The sequence below is a fragment of the Papaver somniferum genome, unplaced genomic scaffold (genome assembly GCF_003573695.1).
Source record: "Papaver somniferum cultivar HN1 unplaced genomic scaffold, ASM357369v1 unplaced-scaffold_158, whole genome shotgun sequence".
Classification (NCBI taxonomy): domain Eukaryota; kingdom Viridiplantae; phylum Streptophyta; class Magnoliopsida; order Ranunculales; family Papaveraceae; genus Papaver; species Papaver somniferum.
The window spans coordinates 3955025-3979827 of NW_020625264.1; the positions used below are offsets into that span (position 1 = coordinate 3955025).

At 36.2% G+C, this 24803-nt stretch overlaps 3 protein-coding genes across 3 annotated transcripts; 2 read left to right on the top strand and 1 right to left on the bottom strand.

Moving 5' to 3' along the window:
- The first annotated feature begins 4221 nt into the window (after positions 1 to 4221).
- Positions 4222 to 5131, top strand: LOC113337213 (WAT1-related protein At4g19185-like). Its single transcript, XM_026582913.1, has 4 exons — positions 4222 to 4268; positions 4375 to 4491; positions 4583 to 4880; positions 4994 to 5131. The coding sequence occupies exons 2-4, from the start codon at positions 4403 to 4405 to the stop codon at positions 5129 to 5131; spliced, it is 525 nt and encodes a 174-aa protein (XP_026438698.1). The 5' UTR covers positions 4222 to 4268; positions 4375 to 4402.
- Positions 5132 to 10352: 5221 nt separating this feature from the next.
- On the bottom strand, positions 10353 to 12785 carry LOC113336989. Its single transcript, XM_026582684.1, has 2 exons — positions 12659 to 12785; positions 10353 to 12242 (listed from the first exon to the last, which is right to left on the bottom strand). Exon 2 carries the CDS (start codon positions 12199 to 12201, stop codon positions 11026 to 11028), a length of 1176 nt encoding a protein of 391 aa, XP_026438469.1. The 5' UTR covers positions 12202 to 12242; positions 12659 to 12785; the 3' UTR covers positions 10353 to 11025.
- Positions 12786 to 19483: 6698 nt separating this feature from the next.
- Positions 19484 to 21882, top strand: LOC113337214 (subtilisin-like protease SBT1.4). The gene has a single exon (XM_026582914.1). The coding sequence runs from the start codon at positions 19489 to 19491 to the stop codon at positions 21880 to 21882; it is 2394 nt and encodes a 797-aa protein (XP_026438699.1). The 5' UTR covers positions 19484 to 19488.
- Positions 21883 to 24803: the final 2921 nt, after the last annotated feature.

Consider the following 24803-nt stretch of genomic DNA (forward strand, 5'->3'; position numbering starts at 1 on the left):
ATAAGGGGTACCTTATGGGAGTTCAATTACCTAGATGCCCTTAATACAAAAATATAAAATCAGTTTTCTAAAAAATCAAAATCAGTTTCCCTTAATATCTCTTCTTCTTCCTCCTCTACCCGAACTCTTCTTCTTACGTTGTTGGGTTCGGCTAAAAATTGAGTTGCGTGTTTAGCCGAACTGTTCTTCACAAAAGCTTCCTGTAAGTGTATATGAACAGTTTGGCGTGAAATTTCATGAAATTTCGAGCCGAACCTAGTCCTGTGTGATCTGGAAGAAAAATTATGTGAGGTTCGGCACATATTATGATTATCGAATACGCCGAACCCCTATGAATCTTTATCCGTGACTATTATGATTATCGAATACGCCGAACCCCTATGAATCTTTATCCGTGACTAGGTTCGGCTTGAAATTTCATGAAATTTCACGCCAAACTGTTCATATACACTTACAGGAAGCTTTTGTGAAGAACAGTTCGGCTAAACACGCAACTCAATTTTTAGCCGAACCCAACAACGTAAGAAGAAGAGTTCGGGTAGAGGAGGAAGAAGAAGAGATATTAAGGGAAACTGATTTTGATTTTTTAGAAAACTGATTTTATATTTTTGTATTAAGGGCATCTAGGTAATTGAACTCCCATAAGGTACCCCTTATCAGGTCACCCTAGTTAGGACTAGTGTTTGGTATGCCCTGAAATTATTGGGTATGCCTAAAAACATACCAAAAGGTTCGCCGCTTACAATTAGCCGAACCCTAATGCATAAAGGGCAGATTTGTCATTATAAAAAAATTTGGTTAAGGGGTTTTCTGATTTTGTTATTTGACATCCCTTTTTGTCTTCACTTGGTATGCCTGAAATTATTTGGTATGCCCTAAAAGAGCCTTCATCCTTTAGCCCTATGCCGAAAATGGCCTTGGATGATTCTTAATAGAAGTGCTTCATCCATGATCTTGATGTCTATTTAGTTGGTTAGGGGATGTCCTAAAATTATAGTAAATGTCCAAGTAACCCTTTCATCAATTAAACCTAAATAATAACTAAAAGAAAACTCTTTAATTCTAATCAATAACAACCCAAAATTAATCATCATCGTCGACAACCCAAAATTAATCATCATTAATAACCGTTCCATCAACCAAACCAAAAAAAAAAAGAAAAACCAACATAATTCTCTAATTCTAATCTACGACCCAAAATCATCCTGTTCCTATTATCTAGCTTCAGTTAATTTCAATGAGATGATGTCGGGAAATCTTTATGGGTTTGAAAAGGTAAGTCAATCACTATCCTTTTAACTAAATCGAGAGTTTCAATTGGTCGATTTCAGATTTGAAATTTCTGAAATGTAATTTTAGGATTTCAAAAACTTTATGATTGAACTCGTAGGGTCAATAATGGCGAAGGTTGGTGTTTTAGTTGTGGACTGATGGTGGGTGGTGGTGTTGTTGCAGCGGTGGTGGTTGATATCATTTTCAATAATTATGATTCAGGGTTAAGAAAAGTCAAGTGATTTTCTGCGAGGACTTATTGATGGTTCAGGTACAAATTATTATTCACCTTTTACGGTACTCAAGACTCTATTAAAGTTTCTATTGTGTTTTGATTTTGTGCTTTGACTATAATCTCAATTGTGTTTTGATTTTGTGCTTTTAAACGAACGCGCAATTGAGGGATATGAATTACTATCCCCATCCAATAGTGTCTACTAAGGGGTGATTTTTGGGGGTGGAAATACTAAAATACCCTTTGGTTAATTAAAAAACATTATGAAAATACTATTATACCCTTCCCACAAAATAAAAAAATAAAAACTTTAAATTAAAAACCAAATTCATATCCCCCCATTCTACACCATCATTTCCGGCACTCTTAGGGTTAGGTTTTTGAAAAAAAAATTGCTCATCGTTCTTCATCGAAGATTAATCGTAGATTCAAAAATTTCTTCGTCGATTAACCTACCTGAATCCATTACCATGCATCCACGAAATAAATCAGACGATCAACTTCTTGCAATCTCACTCTTCTTCAGGTATTTTTGTTTTTCAACTTATTCTCTTATATATTGTTCACATGTACCCTTATTATTATTATTAGAAACAAAATTAGTCCTTCTAATTTGTACCATTCCCTACTGGCATATGTGTGGTCTTATGAACACTTCCCAACATTGTTCAAGAACTACAAATCATTGACGATAAAAGAAATTTTCGATCCTGAAGCTCCTAGAGCTCGGAGATATGAGTTCAATAATATTCCGAAGCCCGGCTACAACGGTCGACTGACAGATATGAGATTGGCACTGGACGCGATGACTACCAAAGATGTTGTGTTCGACCCTTACAAGGAGGCTAGAGATAACCTCCACTATCTGAGGTATTATAATGTTGCATTTTATAATGGAACGTTGTTCCACCCAAAGGGATACATTATGTTGGATCCCCGACGTGTGAAAGGTAACTTGGATTTAAGAAAGGAACTTGGTTGCATACATATGACACTGAAAGGTACAAACTTGACTTTGATTCGAGCCTTTCAACATCCTTAAAGTGGAGGGTAGTGCATACGCCAAATCCAGAACCAACACATTGGAGGGATAGGGAACCACGTCGTTTGATAGATATTAGTAAATGGGAGATTGCGAGAAACGGTGATGAATCCCATCCCGACTACATGCATTATTACATGGAAGTCTCGCATCCTTTTGTTGTGAGCCCGGATGACGAAGTAATTCCACGCAAGAAAAATGCTCCCGTTCAAACTCCTACAGAGGCACCACATACATTTGCCGGACTTCAGAGACCGTCATATTGCTAGTAAGTATTTCTTATATTATTATATAAATATATACTAATTATGGGTTGGATGTATGAAACTAGCGACGTCGGCTTGCCAAGAACGAGAAAGGTGAGGTGTTATCCCCCGAAGAAATGAAGGAAGTCGAGGAAAAACTTGATAAAAGTGAAGACCCAAATGCAAAATCTTTGTTCAGGAAAACAAGGAAGGTGTTAGCCAAAAAGCAAAAGACTAAGTGATAGTATTTGTGGTTCTTCATTTGGAATTAGTTGTTAGGTTTTTAACTATTTGGAACATGTTTTTGTTTGCAACTCATGATACATTCTTTACTTGATTGGTTTACTTTTGGTTTTTGGTAGCTGGTTTAAGAACATTTCGGTTGTTTGATTTATATTGAACATGTTTAGATTTCTATGAAAAACTTATTTTTTCTAAGTTTTCTTCCCACAATTGGTTATGCACCGACATTGAAAGTTTTATATAAATCAAAGCCGTCATTTTTACCGGCACTGTTATATCATTACATATCTATATCGTAACTGGTGCTGGCATTCTAATGCTTTTATGAAACTATGCCGGTATTTTGGTATGCTAGTCACACACTTCCTTATAAATTTTTTATCGGGTATTACAATATCACTTTATAAAATGATAATATTCTTAATTACCAAAAATATATGTCATAAATTTTTTTCTCATTTGAATAAGTAATGTTGGGGTGAAGACTACAAGCCAAGATATTGAAGTCCACGGGATTGGCATACCAAAATATACTTCTCGGTTTCTCAAATTGTAGATTTAATTTATCACATGATGTGTCATCGAATCATTCTTACAATTTGCAGACATTGATATTGCGTCATTGCATAAATGTTTCTGGGTTTCTTTGTGGATTTGGGCATTTGAAAAATTTGCGGCATCTCGATGTATCATGTACCGATATTGAAGTTCTACCAGATGATATTGGGTTGTTAAAACATGGATTATATGCAGAAGTAGGCCTGGTTTGGACCCTCACTTTCATTTCTAGGCCACTTTTTTTATTTCTTGCAAAACTAGGCAAGTTAAACGGATTCCATCCACTTTAACCATCTCGGTCAATTTATCGCGTTGACTTGTCAATATCTCGCCAAAATATCATATAGGGATATTTCATGGATGTGGTAAGATTACTGAAATAACCTTTTTGTACGTGCGTCACTGCTTTAGTGATTCTCGTCCATTTCTTCCTTCTTCTCTCTAGTTCTCTCTGGTTCTTCTAAATCAATTTTTTCTTCTGCTAAAATCAAGAGATAACTTAGGTTTTTTTTTTCTAATCAAACCTAATTAACATTAATGGTGGATGTTTAGAAGAGATTTACATTTATTCCACCTGCAATGGTGTTTTCACAATAGGGAAATTCTTATACGGAATTCTTCTTCCTATCAATTTCAGTCTCCTCGTATCTTTCTTCTTCCTTGGATTAACTGGGTATGTAAATCAGTCAAAACCCCTTTTCTTCTAATTTGTCAAATTTCATGAATTCATTGTGATTTCAGCAAAACCCATTATTCAATTTTGTTAATTTCATGACCAGGGTATTTGGGAACCAGCTGTTGTTCTTAATGGGGCTTGGATATACAAATCCAACATATGCTGCTGCCGTTCAGCCTGCAATCCCTGTGTTTACTTTTGTTTTAGCAGCTTTCATGGGGTACTCTCAAATTTGATCCTCCATTTGTTCATTTCAACTTTTTTCCTCTTTTCCTTGCATTTGGGTGACTGGGGAGATTGAATTTTTGCAGCACCGAAAAAGTGAATCTGATGAAAATTGGAGGTCAACTCAAGGTTGGGGGCACAATAGTATGTGTTTCTGGAGCTATACTAATGGTTTTGTTCAAGGGACCATCTATATTTGGAGAGGATGTCACTGAATTGTTGCACGGAGCAGCGACGACGAATGATTTAATTGCCGGGGCACAACCAGAACCTGCTGGAGGGTTGATTTCGGGTTTGTTGGGTATTGGTCTTACCAAGTTTCACATTGGGATGCTCTGCTTGATTGGGAACTGCTTTTGTATGGCTGTTTATCTATCCTTCCAGGTATTTAGATGTTTCACAATGGGATGTTCTGCTTGATTGTGGTAATGGTTTGCTTAGATGAACTAGTAGGTGGTATTCTCACGAACTGAAAATGGAACACAACTTGTTCACAGAATTTCCTGAATGATGAGAACACAGAATGGAACAGGAGAGTGGATGGAGACATCTGTTGTATACTTGAGAACAGCAGGTGGTATTCGCATTCAATTGGGGGAGGCATTTCTACGGGAATTCGAATAGGAGGAAGATAAAATTTTTTGGAGGTAATTAAAGGAGATCTGTGGCATGAAAATAAATGGGTTCTTGCATTTGAATGAACATGGAATTTGGTGTTTGTGTGGTGAAAATTGTGTTAGAGGCAGCAGAGAAGTGAGAGTTTTGTGGTTATGTTGATGAATAAGAAGATGGGTTGCTCAAATTGAGTTTGAAACCATAAGATTTGTTGATTTCAGAAGGATGTTTGATTGATTGTTAGTGCAGAGAAAGATAGCGTTCGCTGCAGAAAGGGTGGTTCATGTCGAATACAAGCTGAGAAAGGGGTTTCAATTGTGGTCGTTATGAATTTATTACAGAATTAGAGTGAAATGGTTGTTGTGGAGGTTGAGATCGATGGGATCTGTGCTGCGGAGGTTGAGATTCAGAAGAGGTTGTGTAATTTAAGAACCAAAATTGAGACAGAGATGAGGAAGTGGAAGTTGGGTTCAATTGAATTGAGAGATCGAAAAGGTGTTGGTTGTTTTACCTTGAAGTTAAGAGAAGGATGTGCTGTAAGAGAGCTGTAATGATGTTGATGTGAAATAGGTGATGGTAGAATTGATTTGAGTCCGCTGTTGTTGTTCCGAGCAGTATCTGAGAGAGGGTTATGTTGCTCAGAAATGTGGAGAGCTGATGGTTTGAGAGAGAAAATGATTGTTACAGAGGAGCTGGAGGCACTTGTGGAACTACAGAGTGGTTGAGGTACTGTGTTAATTGAATGAGTGCAGTTTATAGTGAATTGGTGGGTAAGTTTGATGGCTGAAGGGATGAGCAGGTGGAGTTGTTGATGCAGTGCTGCAGGAGTTGCTGCTGTTTGCATCACTGATTTCAGCTAAAATTGCAGGTATATTGCAGCTGCATGAATTGATATTAAAAGGCTGGTTGATGTTGGAGTTGTTCTGCAGAGAAGTCACAACTGGTGGTAAATGGGTTTGTGTGTTGCGTCAGAGAATGTCAGATCTAAGAAAATGGAACAAGCAAGAATTGGCTTTTGTTGTTATAGGAAAGTCTGTGGAGAATAGTTGTCTTGTGTTATTGAATTGAGTAGGAAGACAGAGATTATCGTGCTGGGATGGTCGAAAGAACTGAAGCAGTTGAAGTGCTACAATGTACAAGTAGTAGCAGGTGGTGTTGCTAGGTGTAGCTGGGAGAACAAATGGTGCTATGAGTCTGAGATGGAATTGCAGGGAGCAGGTGTTCGCAGTGATGTTGCTAGGTGTAGCTGGGAGAAAAAATGACAGGGAAATGGTCGTGATTACAGTACATACATGGGTTGAACTGAAACCGTTTCCCGATTTAAATATGTGACACAGACTCAAATCATCGATTCAAAGGACTTCAAAGGAGGAACTGAGTTAAATCAATGATATAACATTAAATCAGTGATATAAAGGACTTTTAGGTCTTTTTAGTTACACCTAACGGTGCTAACTTTCCATCCATCATTTTTGGTCAAAACTTATCTAGTCTAGCAATAAATAAAAAAAGTGGCCTAAATTTAAAAAGCACCAAAAAAACAGGCCTATTTTTGTAAAATCCCTTTTTTATCGATTTCTAATTTATTGTTAGAAAAGAGGGAACACTCAATGATTTAGCTAAAAGAAACAAGCCTCAAATTTATAATTATTTTCTGGCAGAAACGTTGCTTAGTTGTTCTTCGCTTCTGTTTACTACTAGGTTAAGATTAAAACACCATCGTAGACATGTCACATATACGTGGTGAATTATTTTTGGGCCCCCTCTTATTCTTGGGCCTAGGGAAGTCGATCCTTTAGAAGCATGTTTTTAGGCATACCCAATAATTTCAGGGCATACCAAACACTAGTCCTAACTAGGGTGACCTGATAAGGGGTACCTTACGGGTGTTCAATTACCTAGCTGCCCTTAATACAAAAATCTAAAATCAGTTTTCTAAAAAATCAAAATCAGTTTACCTTAACATCTCTTCTTCTTCCTCCTCTAGCCGAACTCTTCTTCTTACGCTGTTGGGTTCGGCTAAAAATTGAGTTGTGTGTTTAGCCGAACTGTTCTTCACAAAAGCTTGCTGTAAGTGTATATGAACAGTTCGGCGTGAAATTTCATGAAATTTCAAGCCGAACCTAGTCACAGATAAAGATGCATAGGGGTTCGGCGTATTCGATAATCATAATATGTGCCGAACCTCACATAATTTTTCTTCCAGATCAGACAGGACTAGGTTCGGCTCATTATGATATTTTTAAACAAGCCGAACTAGTTGGTTCGGCTCATAATAATAACACTTTCAGCTTGTCGAACTGTTCATTAGTTGTCAATATCCAGGTGGGTTCGGCTGATATATTTAGGTGAGTTGTGAGCCGAACCTAGGTTCGGCGCATAATTTAGGTGAGTTGTGAGCCGAACCTAGGTTCGGCGCATAATGTTGTTGTTATTTTAGCCGAACTTTTCTTCAAATTTTCATCCTGAAAGTGTATATGAACAATTGGCTTGTTATAAAATATTGAACTTAAGCCGAACCATGTACTACCAAAAGGTTCGGCGCTTAGGATTAGCCGAACCCTAATGCATAAAGGGCAGATTTGTCATTATAAAAAAATTTGGTTAAGGGGCTTTCTGATTTTATTATTTGACATCCCTTTTTGGCTTAACTTGGTATCCCCTGAAATTATTTGGTATGCCCTAAAACAGCCTTCATCCTTTAGCCCTATGCCGAAAATGGCCTTGGCTGATTCTTAATAGAAGGGCTTCATCCATGATCTTGATCTCTATTTAGTTGGTTAGGAGATGTCCTAAAATTATAGTAAATGTCCAAGTAACCCTTTCATCAATTAAACCTAAATAATAACTAAAAGAAAACTCTTTATTTCTAATCAATAACAACCCAAAATTAATCATCATCGTGGACAACCCAAAATTAATCATCATTAATAACCGTTCCATCAACCAAACCCAAAAAAAAGAAAAACCAACATAATTCTCTAATTCTAATCTACGACTCAAAATCATCCTGTTCCTATTAGCTAGCTTCAGTTAATTTCAATGAGATGATGTCGGGAAATCTTTATGGGTTTGATAACAAACATGTATTTCTCTTTCGCTGCGAAGCATGTAGATATTAGTTTGTATTTTAGTGCAATCAATAAAATTCGGTTCCCTCTATTTTTTTTTGAGGGAACTCCCAAGGAGGATTAAACTAGAAAGAAAAAAAGAAAAAACAAAGAGGGGGACATGAAGCTTGACCTTCTGAAATGGGGGTAGGAATTAATATCCATCATGTCACCTCCCATTACAGGCCGAAGAAAATCAGGTGAAGTACTCCACCAACGATGGACTTCAGACTCTACACCTCATTTGGCCATTGCATCTGCACATTTTTTTTCCTTCTCAATATATGTGGGAGTATCGAAACTCCATTGTCTTCAAAAAGGTCATACAGTTCTTCAAGTGGATCAGTAGATTTCATGGCACCGGTTATAATTCGCTATCGCAAGAATAATACGCATTGAATAACATCCGAACCATATTCTCCTCATATTATAGTACTGAAAAAATTTAAACGCGTGAATAGCTACCCAAAACTCTGTATTAGCTGAAGTATCTACTACACCTAAAGGGCTACAAAACAGCCCATTATAATACCGAAATTGCTTCTTAAAATTACACTGCACCCGGGTTCCAAAGAGAGCACCGGTCGGTAATAAATTTATTAGTCCATCCCGTAAGAGGTGGTCGCCACTAAAAGATAATATTTGGAGATTTACGTGTCGTAGCTTGAGCGCCGAAAAATCTTATTGAGAGCATAGCCTTTAACCAATTTACCTGCCTCACTCACAAAATACTTAAGAGCATCTGCAACCGAAGGTGCAAAAATTTTATGTGGTTTTTTTATTTAGTCCTTTTATTTATGGGTCTACCTATAAAATAAATATAGAACCTCATATCTAAAAAACCATCTTCAACAATAGAGAATTTTAAAAGAAATATGGGAAAAATATGTCGTGGAGGCGAAGTCGGAGGTGTAAATAACACTTTTTTAAACATCTTCACATTTAGTAATTAGTGCCTCCTAATTTATAGGACCCTATTATTAGAGATGGATTTATGCCAAACGGGGATCTAAAATCGTACGTGTACCTAAAAAAGAAAATTCACCCTTTATTGGAGATGCTCCTAAGTCTTGCAACAACCATCCTCAAGATAATAACATGATCCTCAAACCTTGCTCGATTCCTAGCCCACCAAGCCCATAACATGTTTTTCCTTTTGAAAAATGGAAGAACCTAAAGATGGGATTCTTCTCTGCATCATTGGAAAATTACAACAATAATATAGTAGAAATCTACCTAGAGGTACTACAATAGAATTGAAAGAAGAGAAAACTCATTCTTTCCTCAATGGAGATGAAGATAGAAACGTAACTTATTTTCCAGCTGAAACAATTCACCACCCCTCTATTTTTGCTTCTGTGTAAGAAAACGTACGATAGTTCTATACCGACAAATTGGAATGTTTGTGTGAATAGTGGAATGTTGGTGAAATTTAGGCTAAGTCGTATGGGTTAGATTGAACTGTTAGATTAGCCAAATAGTATTGCATAACACTACTTCTCTTTCCAGATATATCTCGCATTCCAACTAGTAGCAAAATAGTTTCTCTGAATGATTTAACACAACCAAAATCCCATATTTACGGAATGGTTCAGCGCAGATTGATTTATTTTTTGATCTGACGGCTGAGATGGTTGCGTTGTTCCATTCTGCGCAACCTAATTCTACTTTTCGTTGTTCCAATATAGATGCTAGATTGGAATTGCCAAATCTTGCTCATATATAGGACTTAGCTGCCAATCTAGCTACTAGATTATAACACCATAGGACTTTGCGATACTCCCCGTTTGGCATAAGGTGAATGTTGCAACGATCCAAATTTGTAACAGTAGAAATGAGTTGCTAAATGCCATTTTAATTTGGTGTCGAGCATCGGAACGTTAGTGCGTACATTAGCCATTACAAAAATAACTCGTTAAACTATAGTGACGCTAAATAACTGTTACCTTAGATAAATACACACAGATTTGATGATGCATAAAGCATTAGGGAAAAACCTTTAATCTATGACTAAATCCTTTAAATAACAACCTTCCCTCAAAATGTGACACCAAATAACTATGAAAGTGTGATATTTTTGGAATAAACATTCAACATAATACCTTAGAGCAACCACAGTCACGACCAAATTTGGAGACTAAACCCAAATTTGGTCTCTGTATCAGCCGCAATGGAACGGACTAAAGCTATATTTAGTCCGGATAATTAGGGTTTGAGACCAAAAATGGTCGCCGACCCAGACTAAAATCAGTTATACTGGGACGGGCTTAATATAAGCGTATGAATTCAGACGGGGTTATAGTGAGCGCTTCACACCAGACGTAAGTATAAAGAACGCATGAAATTAGGGCGGATGTATAAAGAGCGTATGAGTGAGGCGTATTTATAACCACCGCCGGACAAAACGGAGATAATACGTACGCCCCACAGCAGGCGTAATTAGAATGTACGTCCCAGTGGGGCGCAGTTATAAAAACCGCCTGGTTCGGGCGCATGTATCGTGAGCGCCTGTGTGTAGACGTATCTTTAATGTACGCCTGGTCCGGGCGCATGTATTATGCACGCCTGTGTGAGACGTATCTTTAATGTACGCCTGAATTTTCATAACATGAGATTGCATAGCCCCATGCTCCAGTTTGATCTTCCAACGTGGTGCGAACATGCAATCATTTCCGTGTGCAGAGACGCCCAAACTGAATCTGGATGGGGTACTAGTCCATTTCCGTGTGCAGAGACGCCCAATGAATCTGGATGGGGTACTAGTCCCGTACAAGGGATAAGTACAATCCCTCCAGCCTACTAGACTAATCCTCTGCTAACAATTCACAATCATCCCCACCCAACCTGACACAATCACTCTCAGTATCAATCTCTTCAGCCACTTTCTCTTTGTCAACCAACTTATTAACTGCATCATCTGTTCCATACTCAGACACATCCATCGTAAATCCACCCAAACTGACACCATCACTCTCAATGTCAATCTCTTCTGCCACTTTCTCTAAGCTATTTTTTGCAGTTAGCTCACCTATGTTCTCTCTTGATAACCTGTCCATTTCCAAATTATCTGAAGATGTGCTTTCATCTTTTGATTTTCCATCAGCCTGACTAATTCTTTCTTCACATGTTTTTGGTGATAGATGTCTTCGCCGCGAATATGCAATGAGTTTCTTGACAATTTGATCCCCGGGAGCAACATACCCTGCACACTGATTCACTGTATATATTTCTGGATTCGGCACTGAAGCTATAAGAGGAGATCCAGAATTTTGGTGCTTAATGCTGGCACCATTACCAAATTCTGCTGCAACCGTATCCATTTCAACATTCTCAGTTATTGATAACGGGTGAGGATTCTGCATTTCATTTAATCTACACTTGCTTTTAGCAGTATCCGACCCCGCTTCTTGGCTACAAATTTTTCCTATTAGTTCATTAAGTATTTGGGTCTCACCCATAACTTCACAATCATTCCCACCCAAACTTCTTAACCTCTTCAAAGGCTGCTCCCCTGTATTGCATATTAGACTGTTATTATCTGAATCCTCGCTGACAATTCTCTTAGTCCCAGAAGAATTTTGTGAAGTAGCTCCGCTATCAATATTCACGGTTGCAGCTCTTTTAGATTTAAACTCGCTATAAGCGTTTTCGATGAGCCCCAAAGCTGATTGAATTCCCGGAAACTTGTTCTTAACCGGTTCCGAAGTTCTCATCAGCTCCGTGTACTTCAAATCTATGTCAGACACACTGGCCATCTTGTTAATGTCGAGAACCGAGCACCAATCAATTCCACTCCCTTGAGATTTAGCTGTACATGCTATGTCACCAAGTTTGATCAACTCATCAACATATTTAATTCCTGGATACGATGTTTGTGCTTCAATTAGCTTTTTCTTAGCACCATCATAGTCATTATACTTCATGAAGATTAATCCAACCCATCTTTGGACATCTGCTTCCACCTCTGCTCTCACCATCATCTAATTCACAAAAATCCCAAATTGATCTTCTATTCCAAAACCTACATTCCCCAGTACAACAATTACTTAAATCGCTAAGCAGAAAACATAATACATAGCTATTGAGAAATCAAAAAACCCCATTTTGGAAAATCCAAGAATTCCTAAAACCCCATTTCCGAAAATTCAAGAATTCCTCGAACCCCATTTTGGAAAATTCAAAAATTCCTCAAACCCCATTTTGGAAAATTCAAGAATTCCTGAAACCCCATTTTGGCAAATTGAAGAAATTCTACAAGCCCATAGGTACACAAGTTAAGCACTGTAAAACCCTTCAATTATAAGCTCAGAAGCATGCAACTTTCCCTAGTTTTGACAATGATAACATCAAAAAAAAAGTTCACACTTTGAAGTTCAATTTTAACGGTAAGAGGAAGAACTGCAAGAAATATAAAATTGAAGGAGAACAGAGACTTACTGGAGCATAGATTTCAAAGAGGATGAAGAAGAAGAACCGGGAATTGCAGCAGCGGGCGTCTGATAGTTAGGGCAAGGAGTTGAATTACCGACCTCCAAAATGAGAATTTGAGAGGTTTAAAGACTTGTTTAAACCCGCTGGGGTTAACAGTTGGCTAGGGCCTGGCTTTCACACTTAGGTCAAAGTTTCGAGTGGCTGTTATAAAGTTCTTTGATCACTAATTTAAAACATTTTGTACTCAGACGGACTTTCCATAAACGCCCCACATAGACGGACCTTTCATCTCCGCCCCACTCAGACGCACCTTCTGTGTCCGTCCGATGCAGACGCAATTTATATCTCCGTATGTATCAGACGCACATATCATCTCCGTCTACTGGGACGCATTTTCCATCGCCGTCTAATGTCAGGCGTGAATTAAAACTGCGCCTCAATCAGGCGCACGTAATACATCCGTTTCACTGAGACGCATGTTAAAAAGACGCCCACCAAGAAACGTTAGTATAAATTCCGTCTGGATTCAAGCGGATGTATAAGTTACGCCTCACCAAATTTTGGTCGTCACCCACTGCGCTTGAACACCGAGAATACCAAATTTTTTTGGTTTTTAGTCTGGAATTTGGTATTTGGTCTGTCTCGTGACTGTGGTTGCTCTTAGAAGTGACATTTGGTCACAGTGAAGTGTACCTTAAAATATGAACATGACGTTTTTATCCAAATATTGTCTCTGGATTTTGTTACAAGACAGTTTTGATTAATCTGTAACACTTTAAAAAAAAACTAGAATTGTGCCCCTGCTACGCATTGGGCATTTTTTTCTTTTTAACTGGGTGTGCACGGACCTTCCCTCTCTCCTGCGGCGATGCATTTTTGATTATGTTTGACGGGAAAAATACATTAAATAGGTGGAGAAAAAATAGGAATACGTGTGTATTTTATTTATTTTTTCCTTTTATTTTTCGCAAAAAATATGTGTGAATATGTGGGTTTTTCCCCTATATGTATTAATTTAGAAAAAGGAGTCATAATATGGTAGGTACTCGAATTCCAAATTGAATTGTACTTCCATAAAATTCTAAACATGTAAATTTCCTTTTTTAATTTGTAACTTTTAAACCAATCATATATTACCAAGTGTCCTCACTAAAACCCTCGTTTCACAAAAACCATAAAAGATGTATTTCGACCAATGAAAAGCAAGGGTTTCCTTATCATTCACCACGGGAACTTTATTTATTTAGGCCTTTAAGTTTTAGATATACGGTGATTGTCTTTAAAACTGTCATATCAAGGGTCCTACTTACAGTAACACCATATATTCGTGACGGTTAGGAAATTTCTTCAAAGCCGTTACAAAGCATTTATTGTAACAGTTTCCAACCTTCACCTATTTACATATTTATCCTAGTTTGTTAACCCGCAATCGTCCTTCCTATGGGTATGATTGGAGATGAGAACCCGTTCAGACATGTTCTCATAATAAATTTGGTCTGGGTTTCACCTGCTCACGGGAGACAGGCCTGGCGAGGTGAGTCTATATCCCTTGAAATGAAAAAGAAAAAGGAAATAGGAACCCACAGTAGTAACGAGTTAGGATGCTGGAGTGAATTGGGATTTTATAATGTCCCAGCTCTTCATGATTTTGAAATGTTCAGCATCTATAATCAAATCCCATACTTATGTTTTTTAAATCAAGTCCAGACGTAACACATTGGAGAATACTTAATCGCATTAGTTCTGTTTCGTGGTAAGTGCTTGATAAGCTAAATTATTTTTTTGATAACATTGAAAGTTGTTAATAAACATCGTCTTATATTGCAAAACCATTTTCTGTTTAAGCAACTTGATCCAATATCTGAAGTAATCACATGTAAATTATTTTAAAACTCATAATAATTGAAATTTAACTAGTATGAATCGTCTGGCCTTCTAATCTCTAATTTAATTAGCAAGTATTACCAGCAACATGTGTAGTTCACTAGATCGACTACCACATCAAACTGTCGTCAAAATGTTGTTATTTAGTTGGATTCTTGGCTATATCTTTTTCATTTGAAGTCCGAACCGGAAAGTTAATGTCTACTTGGATAAATTATAATTTCTTTAGGAAAAATGAATAATTCAGTGAGTCCCAAAATTGATAAGTTTTGGCAAATTTTTGACATGTAAATTTTGTTTTTGCGGGTACTTCATACTTGAAAAAATGGCGCATTATCAGGGAGCCCATTTATGACATTCCCATTTTCAATACCAATCCTCAATCTAAGCCTGCATGAAGATAAGAATATCATTGAGGCTGATAAAAATACTCTTATGGTCAAAACTTATTTACGTGATAATCTCAGCAAATTATAATGGAGTCGGCTTGGACTTCAATAGAAATTCCTCTTTTTTACGTACATGATATCTTTACTACACCATGTGTTCTTGAATTTGTTAATTCTTTTCCGGATTATGTTGGATTTTGAAGATACGAACCGCTGCGGCCAGCGAGATCATTAGTTAAGACAGCAAAGAAGATATTTTCTTATAATCCTTTTGTTTAAGCAGGTTGATCGAGAAAAGGAAATTGGGAGAGTGAACATCTGAAATTGCATCACATGATAATTAATTGCATTGTAAGTAGCTTGATCCAAAATCCTATGTTAAATTAAGAAGGTTCATCCAAAAATCTTGTTGAGATCTCAGAGCATGTTAATTATATTGAAGTTAAATCGATTTCAAACTACAAGAGATTTGTACCGGGATTTTTGGATCAAGTTGCTTAAAGAAAACTGGATTTTTCAGTATATATATTATAAGATATAAGAAAATAACATAAGGATTAAATTTATAACTTAACACACTAACATGTGATATATTATCTTAGTTGAATTATTTAACATGCATGTTGATCACAAACGTAATTAAAAAAATGGTTTCAAGATCATTAGATAAGAATAGACTAGTCACACAAAATAGAGATCTAGTGGATGAAATTGTTTCACCAAAATATGTTTGCTTCATTTTGTTTAGAACAGAATATTTCATTTAGCATGGATGCGTAAAATTTGGGGTTTTGTCCCCAAACCTTTAATACCATAAAACCTAGCCACATATTCAAGCTGACTTGGACCTTGACTCGAAGGTACATCTTCAACATTCATAAGACTGAACCTAAGTACCTAACTGACTTCTATAAAACTTTTTCTCTATCGATCCAGTAAACTATGAATATGTTGGGAATATATATATATATATATATTTTTAAAACATAAATTGAATACTTAAAATTTGTTTTTAATAGCAATTAAGTTTTTCATAAAAGAAAACTTAATTTTGTTAACACTAATTGTGACTGTTACATATTTGTGGTTTTTGATAGAGTTCTTTTTTTTATGTAACTTGAGTTTAGAAAATGAATTTTTGGGAGAGAGAAAAACAAGTGTGTGATCATCCTTGGTTTTCTAAAATAGTTTCTGAGCAAGAACGAAGTGTAAAATTTTCACATCCTCTCACCGTGTAACACTGATTGTGTAAAAGATTGATTTCGGCTGTTGTATCCTAGGAACTAAGCGACATCAACGAACTGCTTGCACAATCTTGGGCAAAGCCGCGAAACGTCTTAAAGAAAGCGACCTAGTCCGCGACTTAGCCATAACATTTTTTTGTTTGGTTTTTTGTGATTGTTTTGCAGGCATAATTTAACAATTTTAAGACGTTCTATTCTGTCATACAAATTCAAAGAATAATGATTGATGGAACACAATAAGTATCATTGTTAATTTTGTTTATTGAATTATTAACGGTATAATTTTTGTTTAACGATTTTATATGATGCTTGGAGATTTTAGGTAACCTGAAACCTAGAGTTAATTTTATGTAATGGGCTAGGATTGTAAAATGGTTGATATCTTTTCATGAACTTTTAGCATAGAAAATTTTTGCTGAAGATACACGGACGTTTTTGACGGGTTGTAGAGTTTTATGTGCATCTATTTAACAGAAAGGAATTGGGTCTTGAAATTATAACCGGGTATATTAGACATCACGAGGATACCCACGTAAAATTTCGAAAATTTGGAGTCCAGAAACTATTTTTAAAGTAATTTAGAAAACTGCATAACGTATCTGAAAAATTCTGATGGGAAGAAAATTAGTCCTGACTAAATCCTGTTTTCCTAATCTTTGTGTAGAAAATTTGAATCTATGTGTTACACGAAAATTTATATTAGAAACTTACCATTAAAACCCATTTTGAAATTTTCAATTTGGATATTTATTTTGAGAGATTTGTTGATTTAAAAATCATTATGTATGTTTGTCCAAAATAGTAGACTTGATACTTGAGATTACAGATGTGAGAAACTATATTAAAAAAGGATCATTGTTGACAATCAAACTAATGCACCACATATGTTCGATAATATGCTTAGTAGAAAGTGATAACTATATGTATGATGTTTTAACTATATAACTTTGAATCATTGTTTGAAATTTAAAAGAAACTTGAAGTGATATGTTTCATTTGATTTTTAAGTAATTATGTGAGTGCATACCTTACTTATTTTTTGGTTTCAAATGCTAACATGTAAATGATTGTGACAGGTGAAAGTTCACTTACTTGAGCAAATTTTTATCTTCTCATGAAATAAAAATTGCGGGAAGTTAATCGATGAGTGGAGCAACAGTTTTGTTGATTTATTTCCTGGTGTGCAAAGAATGGGCAAGGGTTTATGGCCAGTTGAGCTTTTTTTTTAAAGCAGAAAAAGGTATGTTTGATGAACTATTTGTATTTATTGTAGTGATCAAATGATTGCATTCTAGAATAAAAATAAATTGGTTGTTCAATCCTAGCGTAGGTTTTAAGGAAACAAGATATTGAGAATTATTGTATATGACAAAAAGGTGTGACTGGTATAAGTTTGGAACTTATGAGATAGAATTTTATTCAAAACCTAAACCGAAAGAATTATAAACCTAGTCAAAACAAATGTGAATATCAACTCTCACCAAGAAATGAACATAATCTTGATTAGGAAGTTATTTTCTATGCTTGCACAACATTGCAAGGATATCAAATTTTATTAACAACGCTTTTTAAGCTATGTTAATGTGAATTGTGGATACGGTGAGAGGTTGGTATATGTTGGTGTTCTACACCATATTTGTTTTGATAGGTTATGGTTCAAAAGTTGAACCGAATCGTTTGAAAGAAAGTGGTGTTGAGATACACTCACACTACTAAGATTTTCGATATTGGTATGGTCTCAAAGTTTGCTTCAGGTAGAACAATCTTGTTAAAAATGTTCAAGCTTCCGAGATGAGAAAGAATCGATCTAATTTCCGCATATATTGTGATTAACATTTATTGAATTTGATCATTGCCATACTACAAATGATATGTTATGGATAAAATGTTTGAGCATAATATTGCAATTTTATCATAACATAAATTGAATTTTGAATATTTGAAATATGAGATTTTGTGATGCTTTTCAATAAGTTAGTGATGAATATGACCATGTTATATTTTCTTATGAACTTGGTGAATTTTTGAGTAACATGTATGTAATAATCTTATCTAACTCATAAAAGCATGTACATTTTCAAATCTCACGCAACTTCCAATGATATTGGATGAAATAAAGTATTTGGCAATTTTATAAAGATGATTCGAGTAACTCGACTTGATATCAAATATGATCTTTTGAGTGGTGAACTAGGCAATGTTTTTTTCACAAAAATTGTTTGCATTTTTATTCTCTATGTTGTGCAAAACGTTTTGGGTTTAAATCATTGGTTCATTAGTTCTTCACAATTTTTGGAGTCCTTCGATATTGTTTTGAAATTCTTATTTGAGTCAAAAATTAGTGAGGGTTCCATACCTATGTTTTACTAACTTTTATTTAAATTAGAGGAACTTGAAAAATGAAGGTGATAAATAATTCATTAAGAATGAACGTAGAAATGCATATATAGTGAGACTAAAACTTAGTCATGGATAATTCAACAATTGTTCCAACAGAATATCACATCCAAATTTGTCCACCCCAAAACTAGGGTGCATAAGTACTCCTCTTCCTATCAAAACTGAAAACAACATAGTTTTTTTCGAAATTAACTTACTGATCAAAAATCACTCATGAAAATCACTCTACCATGTTTGATAACATGCCATCCTCCATATCTAAAAAGTGAAAATGAGTTAGCAGAGCTCAACCTATGAGGTCACGTGATTTGATTTGTATGTTGCATGCCCTGTTGTGTTATGATATGCTATAAAGCGTTGTATGTTGTGCTATGCCTGAAAACCAAATGTGTTTTTCCCTGTTGTGGTGTGACAAAACACTTATTTTACATTTTACAATGAAATATTTTGCAAATATTTTGATACTATATGTATTGTTATATAAACAAAATCAATATATCGAAAATAAAATTTTAAAAGTGGCTAGAGTAAGACTCATAGGAAATTTTTTTTATGGTGTATTATACTGTGTCATGTAGTGCTTAATGCACGTTACAACATGCTTTCCTAGTGTGTTGTGTTTTGTAGTGCTCCGTGTTTATCCATCTCGTGCTAGGTGCCGTGCCACTGTACCGACTAGTCTAACCAGCTACCGCGTTATGCCGTGTTGTGCTGGATCACATGTCGTGTCGTGCATGTGAAATATATCTTAGTTGATTTATTAGTATGCATGTTGGTCACAATATATTAGAAATAATCCAAATGAAAATATAGTTCCAATATGATCATCAGATAGCCTAGCTAGTAGCTCTAGAATTTGCCTATAAATACCACATGATGATGATGAAGAATACATAACAAAAATCAAACAATGTCAATCATGAGTACTACTACTCCATCTATCATAACTATCTTTACCATTATATTATCTCTGCTACTTTCTTCTTCCTTGTCTCAAACACTATCGTCGTCGTCATCATCATCGTCATATAATGATGAAGAGCCAAAATCTTACATTGTTCATGTCTCTAAACTAGACAAACCATCCATATTTTCATCCCACCTTGATTGGTATACCTCGGCACTTCAATCTCTTCCTGCTCATCTCTCGTTGTTATCTCATCCTCGAGAGGTTATCATCTATACATACAACCATGTTATCCATGGTTTTGCAGCTCGACTCACACATTCTCAAGCCTCTTATCTCCGTAGTTTCCCAGGAATACTTTCAATACTCCCTCAACGAATTCACCAAATACAAACAACACAAACTCCTAGTTTTCTTGGTCTGACTGAAAATTCTGGTCTATGGCCTGACTCAAAATACGGCAGTGACATCATTATTGGCGTTCTTGATACCGGGATCTGGCCTGAAAGTCAGAGTTTCAATGACTCGGGTTTAACCAATCCTGTACCGAAGAAATGGAAAGGTGTCTGTGATACTGCACCTGATTTTCCCAACACATCTTGCAACAAAAAGATAATTGGTGCCCGATCTTATTACAAAGGAATTGAAGCACAAATTGGACAAAAGCTAAACGAGACGAGAGACCCGAAATCACCAAGAGATACATTAGGTCATGGTACACATACAGCTTCTACTGCCGCTGGATCTGTTGTTAAGAACGCTGGATTCTACGAATACGGTGTTGGTGACGCAAAAGGAATAGCAACTAAGGCCAGAATTGCTATTTACAAGGTATGCTGGAGTTATGGATGTAATGGTGTAGATGTTATTGCGGGGATGGATCAAGCTGTGGCTGATGGAGTTGATGTGGTTTCAATGTCCCTTGGTCCCAACGGATTAGCAGTTTCCTATGATGAAGATTCATTTGCCATTGCAGCATTTGGTGCTGTAGAGAAAGGAGTACTAGTTTCTGCCTCTGCGATGAATTCTGGTCCTGGTCCTTCCACAGCCGTTAATATCGCACCCTGGTTTTTGACTGTTGGAGCATCTACAATCGACAGAGAATTTCCCTGTATTGTGAGTTTAGGAGACGGTAGGAATTTTAGTGGTGTTTCATTATATTCCGGGAAATCACTTGAGAAAACAGATTTAGTCTTTGCTGGTGATATTGGTAACCAATTTTGCGTAGCGGGGGAGCTTAACTCAACCCAAGCCAAAGGAAAGATTGTTCTTTGTAGTCCTGGTGATATCGTATCCCAGGGAAATGCAGTCAAAATAGCTGGTGGTGTCGGATTGATTGGGGGCATTCCGATTGAGCACGGAGATGGACTGACTGCCGGTTCACCTATGATTCCAGGAGCTACGGTGAACTTCAATAACGGGCTTTCAATTTATGGCTATATAAAATCACAAAAAAAACCAGTAGCGTCAATCGTATTTAGAGGAACTGTGACTGGATCTTCACTTTCAGCTCCCAAAGTTGCTTCATTTTCTAGTCGTGGTCCTAATCATATAACACCAGAAATTCTTAAACCGGATATTATCGCACCAGGTGTTAATATCTTGGCTGCTTGGACCGGAGCTGCTGGTCCATCAAAATTTGAGTTCGATGAAAGAAGGGTCAAGTTCAATATAATCTCTGGTACTTCAATGGCATGCCCTCACGTGAGCGGAATAGCTGCAATGCTTCGGAAGGCTCATCCAAAGTGGACTCCAGCGGCAATCAAGTCTGCTCTTATGACTACAACTTATAATTCAGACAAGGCAGGTAAACAAATTACTGATCTGGCTACTAGAAACATTTCAAATCCATTCCAACATGGTGCAGGACATGTTGATCCCAACAATGCCTTAAACCCGGGTTTGGTATACGACATCCAGCCAAGTGATTACGAAGCTTTCCTCTGCTCCATTGGGTACAATCCGAGGCAAATTTCCCTCTTTGTCAAGGATAGGAAGGTCGATTGCGGGTTGAACAAATTGGCTGCAGGTCCAGGCGATCTGAATTACCCTTCGTTCTCAGTTGTTTTCAAGTCATCCAGTGGCTCCGTTATTAAGTACAAGAGAGTGGTCACTAATGTTGGAAGGCTGCCAGTTGCAACTTACAGAGTGAAGGTTAACAGTCCACCTTCTGTTAAAATCAGTGTTTCACCGAGAATACTTGTATTCGCCTTAAGAAACCAGAAGTTGTCCTATGAAGTCACATTCACCAGCTTGAGGAAAAATGATTCTAATACTGCTAAAATGGAGTTTGGGGCAATTGAATGGATTAGTGTTGTGCACGGTACAGTGCGGAGCCCTATTACCGTAGTGTGGCCAGCTCCATCTGCTATTCCTTCTACCACTAATTTGATTTCTTCATTTTGATTTATTGCGGATGTTGTAACTCGTTGAAATAGTTAAAGCTATAATTATACTAAGAAAGAAGAAGATCAAACTATAATCGAAATATGATTAATGAACAATCTCATTGTTCACAACATAAGACATCATTAACTAGCTAGCTAGACTGTTTATCTCTTAGAACTAGATAACTGCTGCATCAGTGGTGGCCGACTAAGAAACAAATCAAAAACAAAGTTTTAAGACATGTCCACCAACAGCAGAAGGAACTACACAAGCACCAAAATCTTTTGTAAATACACAACTCTACCTAACATAACCAGCATTAAGTTGGTTAAACCAAAATCCTGCTATATATATGCTAAATTGTTAATGCCATGACTAAATTTCACTGTATAATTTACTGCTTGGTTATCCAACCAACCAATACAAGTCCCCTTTTCTTCTTTACAGACACAATTCCAAACCCAATAATAACAAAGATCATAAGCTCTAATGCAGAATTCGTCTAGACATTTTGTCAAACACCTTCCAAGCAAGCAATTGCACCACCCCTCAGTACATATAAATTAATTGAATTTCGAAAGAACAAATCTGATTGATAACCAAGTTTTAGAACCCACCCATGAATAATTCTCCCAGTATGAAATCTAACATACCCGAATCCGGAACTCTACCAATCTCTACCGAAAAATCTGAACTCAAGTCTGTTTTTTTCTCCGCTTAGCAGACTCTGTTTTGCATAAAAATGTTTTTTCGCTTCAAATTAACAAGATCACAAGCTTGAATCAAATAATTTCAAACTGTAAGTCGTTTATTCAGAACTAATCGAACTAATACATGTTTAAATCGGTTAGAAAAATTTGATGTTTTTATACAAAATTGAAAACCCAATTGAGAATATAGTGCTTTTGTTTTTTGGATGAAAAATATACTGAAACTGATCGATTCTGATGAATCTAATGGAGATTTCAAATAACTTTAAACTGGTAATTCGTTTCATTTATTGCATTCGATCCGATCAATTTGCTTAATGGTCTCAAATTTAATCTCAATTTAAAGAGATTGTGAAAACATAAATTCTAATTTTAATTTCCTTTTACATTCTCTGTGACGGACAAAAACTCTTTTTTTCATCCTATAGATGCCTCCCTTTGGTCGGACGATAAATTTGTTAGACATCATAAACTTGTTTAATTTATTATGGCTTTGGAGTTTTTATCATTGATGTGATTCATGTATTGAAGAAAATGGGTTTTGAGGACAAGTTTTGTGCTCTTATATTTCAGTGTATTGAAAAATTGAAATATTAGTTTTATTAAATGACTCAATTGAAATATTAGTTTTATTAAATGACTCTCCTTGTTCTCCCTTTCACCCATCAAGGGAAATAAGGCAAGGAGACCCAATTTTTCCATAGCTCTTCACTATTTCAATGGAAGCTTTATCACAAGCTATGGTGGTTGTCGTGTTTTCAAAGCGGATAAGAGGTATAAAGTTAACCAGAAGATGCTTTTAATAAGTCACTTGTTTTTTTGCAGACGACTGTCTAATCTATCAAGATGGCATGAATGTGAGTCATGATGAAAAGGAAATAGTGGGTGTTCTTCAAATCTATCAAGATGGCATGAATGTGGATTAAATATTTGAGTATATTACTATCATGAACCAAGTGCTATCAAGTAGAAATCAGGAGAAAGAAGAACATAAATCATTATTGTGTCCCACATTTGAAAAGATACTTAGTGATGAAATAGAAGGTAGGGAACCATTGTATGATATCGAATTGAAAGATACAATATCAACGAGATCTCCAGAATAGCTTCAAGTATGTGAACCGACAATACGAGATATCCTATAAGAACTGTCAGCGACAAGGGATTTATTCTGATTCGTCAAAGTATGCATGGAAAGCCTTGATTGATAATTCTCTTCTTTTTAGATTCTCAGTTTCTCGAAAACCTCAACTTTACTCTAGAGTATTTTATTCTTCTCGGCAATCATTGCTTTCCTTCCTTCCTTAAAATCAGCAATTTCAATCTTTTTAGTGCGGAGAAGATTTCTTTGAGTATCGCACACCTTGGAATTTATCCACAAAATGATCAACTTGAGCTACCATATTCTCTATCTTCCTTAAAAAGGAATTCTCATCAGTTGATTCGTTGACGCGATCATTTAATTTAGCACATTTTACAAATTTTGAAGCACATTCAAGAAAAAAGTGCTGAATTGTGAAGCACATTTTACAAATTTTGTTTGTCAGACAATGGTTCTAAAAAGCCATTTAATTTAGCACATTTTACAAATTTTGATTCATGTGACGAAGAAAATGGGTTTTGAGGACAAGTTTTGTGCTCTTATATTTCAGTGCATTGAAAAATTGAAATATTAGTTTTATTAAATGACTCTCCTTGTTCTCCCTTTCACCCATTAAGGGAAATAAGGCAAGGAGACCCAAGTTTTCCATAGCTCTCATTATTTCAATGGAAGCTTTATCACAAGCTATGGTGGTTTTCATGTTTTCAAAGCGGATAAGAGGTATAAAGTTAGCCAGAAGATGCTTTTAATAAGTCTTTTGTTTTTTGCAGACGACTGTCTAATCTATCAAGATGGCATGAATGTGAGTCATGATGAAAAGAAAATAGTGGATGTTCTTCAAATCTATCAAGATGGCATGAATGTGGATTAAATATTTGAGTATATTACTATCATGAACTAAGTGCTATCAAGTAGAAATCAGGAGAAAGAAGAACATAAATCATTATTGTGTCCCACATTTGAAAAGATACTTAGTGATGAAATAGAAGGTAGGGAACCATTGTATGATACCGAATTGAAAGATACAATATCAACGAGATCTCCAGAATAGTTTCAAGTATGTGAACCGACAATTACCGGAAACAAGGCTTCACTCAAGCTACAACAAAATGGGAAGTCAATATATA